The sequence below is a fragment of the Erinaceus europaeus genome, chromosome 2 (genome assembly GCF_950295315.1).
Source record: "Erinaceus europaeus chromosome 2, mEriEur2.1, whole genome shotgun sequence".
NCBI classification, from domain to species: domain Eukaryota; kingdom Metazoa; phylum Chordata; class Mammalia; order Eulipotyphla; family Erinaceidae; genus Erinaceus; species Erinaceus europaeus.
The window spans coordinates 89,254,328-89,269,606 of NC_080163.1; the positions used below are offsets into that span (position 1 = coordinate 89,254,328).

Sequence of the window (15,279 nt, forward strand, 5' to 3'; positions counted from 1 at the left end):
AGGATCCCAGTAGGAAACCGCGCCTGCTAGATGCTCTCCCCAACTAACAGTCCATAGAATGAATGGCTTCCACACTGAGGAAGGGAGGCCCAGCTCTCTGCTTTGGGACCCCCCCCCCCCCCCCCGTGACAGGCAACTGCAGGTCCAGCGTGTGTGGGCTCTGCCCACCTTTCCCATGTCTCTGGGCACAGGCTTGAAATCTAATGAGAATAACGTGCACATGCCTGTGAGGCAAAGTGAATAAACAGAGCGCAATGATGAGGTGATTTCTAGTATGTGTGTGTGCGTGTGTGTGTGTGCGTGTGTGTGTGGCGGGGGTGCTTTCCAGTCTAGAGGGCATTTCACTGATTTTCCTGCTCCCCCACCCGAGTGACCCACAGACTCTGCAGCGGGTGCCCGCCACCCGACCCCACCCCACCAAGTTCGGCTCCCGGGACCAGGTCTGGGCACGTCCGCCCCCTGCAGCTGCGAGGCGGCGGCCGCCACTGGAGGAAGGGGAGGCGCTGAGGGAGGGGTCCTCGGCCGCCGCGGGAGGCCGTATCGCCGTCCCGTCACGGCGTCGGCGCCAGCCCGCGAACCCGGAAGTGGCCAATCCCGCTGCTGCTGCCGCCACTGCCGCCGCCGCCGCCGCCGCCGCCGCCGCCGCCGCCGCCGCCGCCGCGCACCAGGGCGAGCGCGGGAGCCGCGCAGGCACACGGAGCGCGCCCGGCCGAGCGGGCCATGGCCGCGGGGGCTGCCGCCGCAGGTGGTGGCGCGCTGTGAGGCGAGCGCGGCGCCCCCCTCCGGGGCGGATGGAACGCGGCTGGGCGGGCGGGCAGAGCCGGCGTCTGCGGCTGGAATGGTGCTGGCGGCGGCGGTCGCTGCCTGCGTTCTGAAGCCCAAGAGGAGCCACAATGGAGACGCCGCCACTGCCTCCCGCGTGAGTGAGCAGCCGGCCGGCCGGGCGGGTTGTGCTGTGGCGGGGGAAGCGCGGCTCTGCGGCGCGTGTCGCCGGCCCGGGCTCCTCCTGCTCGGGGGACGGCAACGCTGAGCCACCGGAGGTGGGAGCCGCGGGGCGTGACAGGAGCGGTGGCCGCAGTCCTCAGGCGGACGCGGAAGGCAACTCAGCCCGGTCAGCCGTCAGCCAGCCGGTCACTTACTACCCCGCCTGGGAATTGCCAGGGATGGGGTTTCCCAAACCCGGGCTCATAGGAGATTCGGGATGGGGCTCTGCTTTTTTTGGAGGGGGGTGGGGTGGGGGGTGGGATGGGGGACCCTTTCGCACCTGCGCCTACTTCCCTGGAATGTAGGGGCTGCTGGTCCCCAGCTTGCAGACCCCTTTCCAAGGGAGTGCTGATAGGTTGCACTGGAGTCCGATGGGGTGGTGCTGGTGGTGCTGGTGTGTTTGGGGTTGGGGGGGGGGGAAGCATGAAGGAGGCTAGAAAGTACCAGACGCCCGGTGGCTCGATGAATCGATCTGGCTTCTGGATCTAGCTCGCTTGTTTCTACGAATTTCTTAGCCACATTAATGTCTGGAGAGCCTCTCTACTTCACTCTAAAGGAGCCGCGGCTGTTCAGGGCATGTGACCTCTTTTACCTGGCACTGCAGAAAATTTGTATCCAGAAATCAAGAGCATCTTCTGTTTCTTTGGTACCCTGAGCAAATTATATAGTAGTGTGCGACCTGCCAGGCACAGGTGTCTTATTTCCTTGGTACCCAAATACAATTCAAGAGCACCGGCCACAACATTACTTGCAGAAATAATAGAGGTTAGACAATTACGTGGGAGATAATACATTATTCAGGACAAGATTTAAAAAAAAGAAACGTTTTGTTGATGGTGACTGTAAATGTCCAGGAGTTTTAAAATTTGCTATTTTGATTTGCTTTCTTTTGAAATGTGCAATTTTGATGTGCTTTCCTCACGATGACGGAACAAGAACCCTTTGAATGTGACTTTTCAGAATGCAAGCCTACCTCTTTCAGAAGAATGGTGATCCTTTTCATGAAAGCTCATTCATAGAGCCTTATCATTTTCTAGTTAGGTTTGGTCAGCTATAGTCCGTGGCATTTTGTGCCACACTAGCCTCTTGTGCTTATTTGATAGAATTCCAGCCAAAATATGGATATTTGGCATGGGCTGAATAATTTTTTGATGTTAAGTCCTTTTAGGAGAGCTAATAGGATTCTGAAACTACAGTTTTTTAAAGTCCCTATAGAATTTTAACGGTAGGGGAACTGGTCGTGGGAATGTAAGGAGTAGGAGTTAGGACTCTTGCATGGGCTTTGCTGGACTGATAGAGGCAAGGACTCCGTTGTTTCTTGATTTCTGTGACTTTGAGGACATTGTGACATGGTCATATTCTTCAGCAGGTTCCTGCCCTATACCCAACCACTATAAAAAATAAATAAATACAAATTTAAATGATACTGTGGATTATTAAGCCTTAGGCAGCTTGAGCATAGCACCAACAGTGAAGTTCTGTTCAGACTTAGAGATACTTATGATAGGAAATGCTACCTGTGTCTAGACAGCACATAGTATATAGGAATATACCACAGTGTAGTGAATCTACCCCACTTGTGTCGGTTCCTTGCTATTCCTCTTTACTTTTGGAGTTGAAGGAATTAAAGGAAACAAAACAAAACAAGAGAATCTTAGAATGCAGCTGTGGGGGGGGGGTATAGAAAAGCAGGGTGTGGAGGGAGGGAATAGAGAGTCAAGGAAAATGATTTAAGTAGAATTATTAGAGAGGGGCCAGGCATGGTGACACAGCTGGTTAAGTGCTCACATTACAGCGCACAAGGACCTGGGTTCAAAGTCCAAGTCTTCACCTCCAGGGGGAAAAGCTTCATGAGTGGTGAAGCAGGGCTGCAGGTGTCTTTCTTTTCCTCCCTGTCTCCCCTTCTCTGTCTCTCCCTCTCCTCTCAATTTCTCTGTCTCTATCTAAAAATAATAGTAATGATAATAAGTAATAGATTTTAAAAGTAATAAAAGATTTATAAAAGGAAATGACTAAAGATGAAATAGCTGAGCATGAAAATACTGATAAAGGACAGACCAACTATTAATTTTGCTGTCTACCCCTGTTCTCTGGTGTTGAGATTACATAAATTGTATAAGAGTAATGAGTGAGAGGCAGAGATGAAATGGAAAACCAGAAATGGCAGCAGAGATGAAAAAAATTGCTAAGTATTTTTTTTTAATTTATTTATTTATTGGGGGATTAATGGTTTACAGTCAACAGTAAGATAAAAGTAGTTTGTACATGCGTAACATTTCTCAGTTTTTTAAAATTTTTATTTATAAAAAGGAAACCCTGACAAAAACCATAGGATAAGAGGGGTACAACTCCACACAATTCCAACCACCAGAACTCTGTATCCCATCACCTCCTCTGATAGCTTTCCTATTCTTTATCTCTCTGGTAGCATGGACCCAGGGTCATTATGGGATGCAGAAGGTAGAAGGTCTGGCTTCTGTAATTGCTTCCTCATTTCTCTGTTTTCCTCATAACAGTTCAACTCCCACTAGGTCTTCCCCTACCATTGTGTTCCAGGACCTGAACCTGCCACCCCCACCCCAGAGTCTTTTACTTTTGTGCAGCACACCAACTCCAGTCCAAGTTCTGCTTTGTGTTTTCCCTTCTGTTCTTATTTTTCAACTTCTGTCTATGTGTGAGATCATCCCATATTATTCCTTCTTTCTGGCTGATCTCACTTGACATAATTCGTTCAGGCTCCATCCAAGATAAGGTGAAGGTGAATTCACCATTGCTAGAGGTCTTTTGTTTAACCACAGTGACCAGTGTTGGTGAGTCTTAATTGTTCCTGTTCATCTAATAATAAATACAAATAGGCTTTATTTGCATTTGATCTACCTAAGATTAACCTCAATTGCAGAGCTTCTTGCAGCGTTACTTTTCTGTAGATCTGAAATAGTTTTCTTACCACTCCTTAGCTCTTTACCTCCATTCTCATTAACTTGTTTTTCTCTTTCATATTGAATCATGGTGTCTGATCTGAGAAATGCAGGTGGTGTCTTTGGGAATGAATTAGAACAGGACAGAGGCATGTGGAAGCTATAGGGAGGGTTCAGCTTTTCGTAGATTAGATTTTTAGTTTGAGCTTTAAGGGAAAGACATTTGACCTGGACTTAAAGAGCCTTGAGTGATGTGGTTGAGAACAGTCACTCAGAACCTCTTTGTGTGAGTGTCTGTTTATTAATCAATTCATTCTGCAGATATTTGAATGCCTGTCTCTGCCTGGCACTGGATGCGGTCTTTTTTTGACTCAGGCTTCTCTTTGAACAGCTTGTTTCATGTTGCTCTCAAATCCCACCTTGCTCCCCTACGACATGTTAGCACATAATTTTGGAGAGAGGCACCTCTGTTCAGATTCTCTTTGCCAGACTTCTTGGTTCCTTCAGGATGGCTTCCTTGAAATTAGGTTTTGACCTTTTGTGTTGTTTCTACTTCTTGCCTCTAGTGCTTCTCATTCTGTTTGAATCTCATTTAAATTGTTACTGGGCTCTATATATCTGCTTATTGTTTGTTTTTTTTATCTTTAAATATGTGTGTGACATTTAGATTCTGTTGCAATTTAGAGTCTGGGTGACAGATATTAAAACCATGGGACACTTGCCCCTGGTCAAATCTGAAAGATCATACAACTAAATATTAGATATTGACTTGTAAAGGGATTTTAGGTGATGTGCAAAATGAAATGTAAATAAAAGTAAAAGACTCTGGGGTGGGTGGGTGGGGAGAATACAGGTCCATGAAGGATGATAAATGACATAGTGGGGGTTGTATTGTTATATGGGAAACTGGGGAATGTTATGCATGTACAAACTATTGTATTTACTGTTGAATGTAAAACATTAATTCCCCAATAAAGAAATTAAAAAAAAAAGAAAAAGAAAAAAAAAAGTTCAGTACTCTGAAATATACATTGATCATCTCAAGGACAAATTGCTTTATAATAGACTAGGGTATTTATAATATCCGGTAGCAGTAGCAGTCTACAAGGTAATGTTGAAAGAAGACATATAGATCAATACTGAAGAGAGAAAGGAAAGGGAAAGGAAAGGAAAAGGAAAAGGAAAGACCAGTGTGTCTGAAGGAAGTGTCTTAACAAGGAAAATTTTGAGGTGTGTTTGGGATTTTAAGAAGTGGAGTCTGGGGGACTGGGTGATAGCACAGCAGGTTAAGTGGACATGGCTCGAAGTGCAAGGACCAGTGTAAGGACCCGGGTTCAAGCCCTTGCTCCCTACCTGCTGGCGGGGGGAGGGGATGTCACTTTGCAAGTGGTGAAGCAGGTCTGCAGGTATCTATCTTTCTCTGTCCCTCGTTGCCCTCCCCTCCTTTCTCGATTTCTCTCTGTTCTATCCAATAACGGTAACAGTAATAACAACAATTAGAGTAGCAACAAGGGCAACAAAACGGAAAAAAAATGGCCTCCAGGAGCAGTGGATTCATAGTGCAGGCACCTAGCCACAGCGATAACCCCCCTGGAGGAGAAAAAAAAAAGAAGTGGAGTCTGGAAATAAGTAGTAGTTTCAAAATTTTTTCTGATCTTGAGAAATTACCCCTTTCCCTCCTACAAGATTGCCTCAAACCTCTTGTTACTTCACATTTTTCTAAATGCTTATGGTAGGCACTTAATAAACATGGTAAGTGTGCTTGTAAGAGGGTAACTGTGGACTCTTTTTGTGGTTGTCGTGGAACTACACCAGGAGTGTTTATGAAAAGAATTGAACTTCTTCCTTTAGATCAGGCTTTGGAAGCTTCTTTCAAGGTGGTGCAGTAAAAGAAAACTGTCTTTCTTATTGTTTATAATAAGGGAGCTCAGCATTTTCTCCTTTTTCCTGTATGTTCAGTGCCTGCTATGATCAGGCTTTGGGGATATCTCAGAGGCAAAAAAAATTTACTTTACTAAGCTTGGAACTGATAATAAATATATAATATAAATATTGTACTGAGAAGGTCAGCATAGTTTTCACTGTATATATATTTATCATTATTATTATTATTTTCATTTCAGACTGTTTTCTTTTTACCAGAGCACTGCACAGCTCTGCTTATGGTGGTGCTAGGGATTGAACCTGGGGCTTCTGGTACCTCAGAGTACCATGAGAGTCTTTCACATAACCACTACACTGTCTCTTCAGCTGTGTTAATGTACTTAAAAAAATTTTTTTTTCTTGCCGGAAGTACATTTATTTTATTTTATTGTTAGTGTATTTTTTAGACCATTCCTGAAAACCCATTGCATTCTATGACACAGCTTTTCTTTGGGATCCTCTACCATATGGCCTGCTAAGTATGATTTAATTTATTTTACAACTTTATCTCACTTAATCCTGTTGACACTCATATATAGTTTGCTTGCTATTATTTTTTTCCCCCAAGGTTAAATCAAGTTTACCAAGTAGAGGAGAAAATTGGTATCCTGATCTCTCTGTTGTTCACCTTTTTTTCCCGTCTGAAATAGCTTCTCTATTAGCCTTTTGGCAATAGCTGTTCTTCACAGATACAGATTCCACCCCTCCCCTCCCAGACTATCTCTAAGTTATAGCCCTATTTGTATCCTGAGCTGTGTAAGCATGCTAACCGATTGCGCCAGTGGAGCACGTATACTGTGCTTCAGTCTTGAGTTTTGAGCTTCATATTGAACATTTATTCCTATGTCACACCCCAGATTCACTTGGCCTAAACGGAGTTCATAGTTTTTATTTTCAAATGGCCATCTTTTAAAAAATTTTTTTTTTATTTTTTTTATTTCCATTGGTTCACTGAAATAATCATTCTTCTATGCTTTGCTCACCAAAGCCTTGGTATGGTTGTTGATTTTGCTCTTTCCATCTTAGGCATCTCATCTACTTCCAGGAACTATAGAATTGTGGTTTCAAGTGTCCATCCTGATCGCCACATTCTGATAAAGGTGTCATTTGACCCTGTTTTTTTTCCCCCCCTGCTTTTTCTCTGATTGAACTTAATGTAGTTTTCCCTCATTTAGAGTCACAACAAATGGCTTAGCCAACCTAGATGTCTCATCATTTTGTCCTTAGACATTCAAAATCCTTATGTGCCTTAACTTCCTATGGTAAATCCTGCCTTATCACAAAGCTAGAGTCTCTAGCTTTTTCCCTAGCCTTTCTGTTACAAGGTGCACTTCCTCCAAAACCAGTTGGAGCCCAATCTTCCTCGCAAAACCTTCTCTATTTACTCCAGCTCCTCTTTGTAGTCCTGTCGTATTTAGCCTCTGGCACCTGTGTCCTGACTCATGCCATCCCTGGTGGTTGTAGGTGTGCCTCCTGAGTTAGATGGTGATTGGAGAAGGATCCTGTGTTCGGCTTGCTTTCTACTTTTCAAATCTTGCTTTGTTTAAGACATTGTGGGTATCTTAGAAGGCAGGGTTCAGCTATATGACTGATTAACAGGAGTAGTTGTGTTAAGAATCACTAATAATCACTCTTTTTAGTCTTTTTCTTTTTAACATTGACTTCTATCTCTTTACTTTTATTAATAGGACATAGAGAAGTTGAGAGGGAAGGGGTAAGTAGAGAGGGAGAGAGAAAGAGAGACTTCTGCAGACCTGCTTCATCATTTGGGAAGCTTTCTCCAGGTAGAGCAGGACCGGGGGCTTGAACCCTGATACTTGCCCAGTCAGATACTGCCTGGTCCCCATAATCTCTCTTTAAAAAACAAACAAACAAAAAATATTGATTGTTTATTAATGTGTGAGAGCAGTAGAGAACCAGAGAAGAGTTTCACTCTAGCCCATGTGATACCAGAGATCCAACTCCAGAGCTGAGGCTCTGATGCTCACAAGCCCAACACTTTATCCATTGCATCACCTTTCTGGCCTCAATAACTTTTTTTTTTTTTTTTTTTTTTAAGATTTATTTGTTTTAACACACACACACACCACCATCACCCACAACACTTCTTTGTCCATGTGGTGGTGCCTGGAGTTTGACTTGGGTCTTTGATGTGCAGAGCATGGGTACTGAACCCCTTCCCCGGCCTTATTTTTCCCTTTTCCTTATTTGATAGGACAGAGAGAATTGAGAGGAAAGGGGGGGATAGAGAAGGAAAGAGGCAGACCTGTAGAACTTGCTTCACTACTTGTGAAGTTTCCCCCCTGCAGCTGGGGAATAGGGGCTTGAACCCAGGGCCATGCCATGCACATGATGAGATGTGTGCTTAACTGGGCGTACTACTGCCTGCCCAGCCCCCATGATTTCTAATTTAATGTTGTACTTAAAAGTGATCCTGACCAATAAAAATCTATAAAAATAGCTTCAACATTTTTCTTAGCTCTGTGTTTATGATATATAGTAAGTATTTCTTGCTTATGCAGCTCTGTAAGATAAATAGGTGAGATGATAATTGTCTCTGGTTTTTCTATTAGATTTCACATGAGACATAGTTATGGAAGAACAAAATCTTATTTTGTAAGTAAGCAGTCTGAAGGCCAGGAAAGCACAGTGATGAACCCAGTGTTTCTTGATTAGTATTTGGCTCAGTTAGGACTACAATTTCAATCTTCCTGCTGATTCTAATCTTTAGTGCCTTTTTGTTCAAGTGTTAGAACAGGTACCCCAGTCCACTGAATTGCCAGATCAGATCACTGCTCTCTTATCAGCCAAGTGATGGTGATACTAGGAAAATAAAGGTCAGAAAAGGGAGCAGCAAAAGTCATGGTCATGCTTGAAGTGGTTCTCAACCACCTCCCTATTTTAGCTCTTTAGAAAAAGAAGAAAAAAAATCCCACTCAGACAGTGTATACTGATGGTTTATAACATATTCTTTTTTTTTTTTATTTATTTAAGAAAGGATAAATTAACAAAACCATAGGGTAGGAGGGTATAACATATTCTTTAAAATAAAGTTGATCTTGTAGAAGACATGCTTTTCTACCTTGGTCCCTTTCCTAGTAATAGTCACTGTCAGGGACAAAAAGTGCCTGATTGTGTTCTGTTTGTCATGTAGGTGGGAGGGAGAGAGGGAGAGAGAGCTGAGTGGAACTGTAGCAGAGCTTTTTACAGCTCTGTTGTTCTACTATCAGAGCAATTCTACTCCAGCTTCCATCGACCTCTCCACTTCAGGCAGCCCAGTTCCTCCTGCCAGTGCTTCCCTGCATGCTTAACCTACAGTCACACCACCAGTCCTAGGGGGCCGTGTCATCTTTCCTTCTGCCCTCTAATAGGTTCAGTGCTCTGCTTTTTCACTGCTAATACATTTTAGTCAAATATACTAGCTGTCTTCCAGGCATCTGGAAATCAGAAGTAAAGCTTTGAGCAAGGTAAATGCTGCACTAGCATATTCAGAGACTTTATTGTGATATTGTCTGTAAGGTTTTCTGTGATTGAATGCGGGGGAGACTTTCTATCACACCATACTTCATAACCAGCTTCCGTACTAGAGGTTTAATCAAAGTTCCTACACTAAAAACAAACAAGCAAACAAAAAAACTGTGTTTGTGGAGCTGTGAGATCTTACCTAATAGAGTACAAACTACCATGTGTGAAGACCTAGGTTTGAGCCTGCAGCTACCATGTGGGAGCACCAAGTGAAGGGGAAGCTCCAAAAGCTTCAAAATTAATGGTGGTGGCTCAGTAGATAAAGTGCTGGACTCTCAAGCATGAGGTCCTAAGTTCAGTCCCTGGTGGCACAGGTACCAGAGTGATGCTCTGCTTCTCTTTCTCTCCTCCTCTCTCATAAATAAGCAAATTGAATCTTTAAAACAACAAATGGAGCAGTGCTGTAACACCTCTCCTCTCTGTCCATCTCCTCTCTTTCACTCTCATGCTCTCTGCCTCTTACCCTCTAGCTAGAAAAAAATAAACATTAAGATAAAATAAAAATGAGCTTGCTGAATTGTGCAGGTGCACCCCAGAAAAGCCCAGATGACAACGCAAATAAGTAAAAACACACAAACAAAAACTCTCACCATAACTGTATTTATTTGGTAATATGATCTTACATCTGTAGAATGCAATTAATTTAGTGACTCTGTATCTAATAAGAGCTTAAATTCCAAACACTTGAGGAAACTTTGCAGAGCATGTCCTTTTACCTCAAGCTGATTGCAAAAACTGAAACCACAACTCTACCACAAACCAAGACATGTTCTCAGCAGAGAAAGCCCTGTACTTTTACAGCCTCTAAGTAATAGATAGTGGCTCTTTGGATGGTATCATAGATGTGAGAGAATTTTGTTGGGAGACCGTAGAGTGACATGACAAATACTAGTTAGAATCTTTGCTTCTGGCATTCTGCATTGCTGTATGGGAACAGTATGAGTAAGACAATCAACTTCTGAATGCAAGTTTAGCTGGGAAGATAGTGGAGAAAACAGCAGAGATATTTTAAAGTAATGGAGAAACTTCAAAGCAGTACAGCATGGATGGTGACTTTGAAAACAACAGCTGCTGATGTGAAATTGGCAAAAATTTGTGAGTAATGGTGGGTGACTCATTGCAAGCAGGGGTGGCTTGCAGTTTTTGAGGTGACTAGGCAGAGAGGAAGGCAGAGATGGTGACCGTCCAGGTCTAAATGTTTATGTCCTGAACATGAAAATGTCTGGTTCCCTGTTAAATTTTGCAGCTGCCTTATTCTCATGAATTACAGCATACTTTCTACTAGAAGACCCTGAAAACATATGAAATCCATATTTTTGAAAGTGTGTATTCTTAACCTGAGATGACTGTCCTAGAGTGGGAGGTAAGTGGGTGGTGGGGCTTATTACATCACTTTTTTTTTTTTTTTTGTAATTATACACAGCTGCCTTTCACCCTTATTCCTGGGAATGCTTGTCTTTCTGATAGACCGAATCCTATAGATAGAGCTTGCCCGAATCTTCATGTGAGGAAAATGGCTTTGTGTAATTTAAAAAAATTACTTGGGTCACTCTGATCCTCTGTCCCTAACCATTGGAAGTCATTGTTCCAAAGCAAGTAATGTACTTCTGAAGATCTTCCTCATTTCTAAAATGTTCTCAAAAATTTTGTAGTCAGTTTCAATCTCTGATAATGGAATTTTGACTGGAGGAGGCATCCCTTATTAGAGTGTTTTTTTTTTTTCTCTCTCTGAGAATACAGTTATCATTTTCAGCATGTTCTTAGGCAGAATTAGGAGGTCACATTGTCTGAGAATCCAGCCTTGTCCACAGCTGGGACTTTGTAGTAGTCAATAAAGGAAGATTTGGGGATTACCTGGGACAAATAAAAGTATAGCAGTGTACTGGAGCTCAGATCCTTGGAAAACTCCACTGTTTACAGATAAATATTTTTTAATATAACAGTAGGCTGTTAGCTAATTTATTTATTTTGATTTTTAAAAATTTATTTATTTATTTGGAATAGAAACAGCGAAATTGAGAGGCAAGTGGGAATTAGGGAGAGGGAGACAGAGAAAGCAAGAGAGACACCCCTGCAGCACCATTTCACCATGTATGAAGCTCCCCAGCAGGTAGGATCTGAGAGCTTGAACCTGTATCTTTGAGCACTGTTCAACCAGGTGTGCCACCACCAGATCCTGTTAGATAATTTGAAAACGGAGCATGGAATGTATTGCTAGGGACAGACTTAGTAGTGAGAAAAATCTTGTAGAAGTATCTCCTATGACACTTTAGAGAAGACAGTTTTCTAAATAAGAAACTTTTCAGGAAGAAGCTAGCTCTTTGTTCTATGATAGAAGGAAAGCAGAGTTTTGACTTTTTACTTAAAAGTAAATCAGTCACTCCCACTTAGCTGTTTTCTAGTATATGTTTAGTTCCACACCTAGAGTTTTAGACATGATGTATCATTTTTTGTTACTCAGTTCTGCTTTCCAGTGAGGACTTGTCTAACATAAAAGCACATAGGAAATGGAAAATTATGGAAAGTACTTAATTGTTGAAAATGTGGACTAATGTGGCAGGGTGCAGTATTTGTAAGTGGCTCTTAGTACATAGAACACTTCAAGATTCAGTGTTACTTCTTACTTAACTCCTTTAAACATTTGAATAAAGCCTATTCTTTGCAGAGTTTTTATGGTACATTAGAAAAAAATGGGAGCTGAAAATAGCTCTATGAAAGTACCCATGTAGATATCAAATGTCGTATCATAGTTGACTTAAAGGTAGTTCTCTAATGCAGAAAGTTTTAAGTTCTGATTTCTTAAATAAATAGAAAGACTCTAAACTTTTTCCTCCTTTATAAAAAATAGTTTTCATTTATTTATTACTGGATAGAGACAGAGATAAATTGAGAGGGGAGAAGGAGATCGGAAGAGAGATAGAGAGACACTTGTAGCCCTGCTTCACCACTTGTGAAACTTTCCCCTTGCAGGTGGGGACCAGGAACTTGAATCTGGGTCCTTTTGCACTGTAATATGTGCACTGAACCAGGTGCGTCGTCACCTGGCCCCTCTCCTTTGTTTATGACATTCTCACAGGTATCTCATTCTTGTCTTTATTTGTCTTTCTCTGAGAATCAGTGACTTAGAGCATTTTTTTTTTAATATATATGTCTTTTGGCCTTTTGGATCTCTTCTTTGATGAATATTCTGTTCATATCCTCTCCCTATTTTGGGGTGGAATCTTTTTTGTTGTTGCTGCTGCTGAGTTTGGTGAGCTCTTTTTTATTTTGGTTATTAGTCTTTTTTCTAATGTATGGCATGTAAAGATCTCCCATTTTTTTAGGAGTCTCTTTGTCTGGTCTAATGTCTAGTGTCCAAGTCCTTGGTCCATTTGGAGTTTACTTTTATGTGTGGTGAAATGTAGTGGTTCAGTTTCATTCTTCGGCATGTTTCAACCCAATTTTCCCAGTGCCCTTTATTGAAGAGACTCTCCTTTCTTCATTACTAGTTTGGGTTTCATTGTAAAAAAATTAGATGACTATAGGTGTGGGGGCTTCCATTGGTCAGTATATCTATTTTTGTTCTAGTACCAAACAGTTTTTATTACAGTGGCCCTATAATATAGTTTGAGGTCTGGGAGTGTGATGCCTTCATTTTTGTCCTTTTTTCCTCAAGATTGTTTTGGTGATTCTAAGGCTTTTCTGGTTCCATATAAATGTGTATGGTTTTTGTTCTCTTAAAAATATTGGGTGGAACCTTGATGGGGCTTGTATTAACTTTGTATATGGCTCTGGATAGAATACTCATTTTGATTATGTTAATTCTTCCAGTCCATGAACATGGAATATCTTTCCACTTCTTTTTATCTCTTTACTTGAATAGTTACTCAGAGTTTGCAGTATACAAGTCTTCACTTCTTTTGTTAGGTTTACTCATTTACTCCTAGGTATTTTATTTTTGCTGCAATAGTAAATGGGACTGATTTCTGGATTTCTTCCTCATCTGACTTAGTGTTTGCATAAAGAATGCCATTGACTTTTGTATGTTAATTTTGTAGCCTGACACCTTACTGTATTGTCTGATAATTTCCAGGAGCTTCCTCCTGGATTCTTTAGTATTTTTTCTATGTATACACTATCATAGCATCTGCTAATAATGACAATTTGACCTCTTCTCTTCCAATTAGTATCCCTGTAATTCCTGGTTTTTGGAGACTCTTTTTTTTTTTCTTTTTTTTCCTATATTTTATTTATTTATTTATTTTTTTAGTACTCTTTTTTTTATTGGGGAATTAATGTTTTACATTCAACAGTAAGTACAATAGTTTGTACATGCATAACATTCCCCAGATTCCCATATAACAATACAACCCCCACTAAGTCCTCTGAATCCTTCTTGGACCTGTATTCTCCCCACCCACCCACACCCACCCCAGAGTCTTTTACTTTGATGTGATATGCCAGTTCCATTTCAGGTTCTACTTGTGTTTTCTTTTCTGATCTTGTTTTTCAACTTCTGCCTGAGAGTGAGATCATCCCATATTCATCATTCTGTTTCTGACTTATTTCACTCAACATGATTTTTTCAAGGTCCATCCAAGATCGGCTGAAAACGGTGAAGTCACCATTTTTTACAGCTGAGTAGTATTCCATTGTGTATATATACCACAACTTGCTCAGCCACTCATCTGTTGTTGGACACCTGGGTTGCTTCCAGGTTTTGGCTATTACAAATTGTGCTGCCAAGAACATATGTGTACACAGATCTTTTTGGATGGATATGTTGGGTTCCTTAGGCTATATCCCCAGGAGAGGAATTCCAGGATCATAGGGTAGGTCCATTTCTAGCCTTCTGAGAGTTCTCCAGACTGTTCTCCACACTGTTCTCCACAGAGGTTGGACCAATTTACATTCCCACCAGCAGTGTAGGAGGGTTCCTTTGACCCACACCCTCTCCAGCATTTGCTGCTGTTACCTTTTCTGATGTATGACATTCTCACAGGAGTGAAGTGATTATCTCATTGTTGTCTTTATTTGCATTTCTCTGTCAATCAGAGACTTGGAGCATTTTTTCATGTGTTTCTCGGCCTTTTGGATCTCTTCTGTGGTGAATATTCTGTCCACATACTCCCCCCATTTTTGGATGGGGTTTTTTGTTGTCTTGTTGTTATGTATGGCATGTAAAGATCTTCTCCCATTCTGTGAGGGGTCTCTTGGTTTGGGTAGTGGTTTCTTTTTCTGTGAAGAAGCTTTTTAATTTGATGTAGTCCCATAGGTTTATACTTGCCTTAGTCTTTGTGATTGGATTTGTTTCATTGAAGATGTCTTTGAAATTTATGCAGAAAAGAGTTCTGCCAATATTTTCTTCTAAGTATCTGATAGTTTGTGGTCTAACATCCAAGTCCTTGATCCACTTGGAATTTACTTTTGTATTTGGTGAGATACAGTGGATCAGTTTCATTCTTCTTCATGTTTCAACCATTGTTTCCAACATCATTTGTTGAAGAGACTCTGTTTCCCCATTTAATAGTCTGGGCCCCTTTGTCAAAGATTAGATGTCCATAGGTGTGGGGGCTCACTTCTGGGCTCTCAGTTCTATTCCACTGGTCAGTGTGTCTATTCATGTTCCAGTACCAAGCAGTTTTGATAACAATGGCCCTATAATACAGTTTGAGATCTGGGAGTGTGATGCCTCCAATTCTGTTCTTTTTTCTCAAGTTGTTTTGGCAATTCTAGGTCTTTTCTGGTTCTAGATAAACATTTGTAGCATTTGTTCTATTCTCCTAAAAAATGTGGTTGGGATCTTGATGGGGATAGCATTAAATGTGTAGATGGCTCTGGGTAGTATATTCATTTTGATGATGTTAATTCTACCAACTCATGAACATGGAATATCTTTCCACTTCTTTGTGTCTTTTTCAATTTCTTTGAGTAGTGACTCATAATTTTC

General features: G+C 41.6%; 1 protein-coding gene across 1 annotated transcript in view; it reads left to right on the forward strand.

Annotated features, from left to right (window-relative positions):
- The first annotated feature begins 618 nt into the window (after positions 1-618).
- Positions 619-15,279, forward strand: part of KLHL2 (kelch like family member 2) — a 123,279-nt gene continuing 108,618 nt past the window's right edge. Inside the window, exon 1 of the mRNA XM_060184031.1 lies at positions 619-919. Coding sequence (XP_060040014.1) covers positions 894-919 — 26 coding nt within the window. The 5' untranslated portion in view covers positions 619-893. The remainder of the gene's footprint in view (positions 920-15,279) is intronic.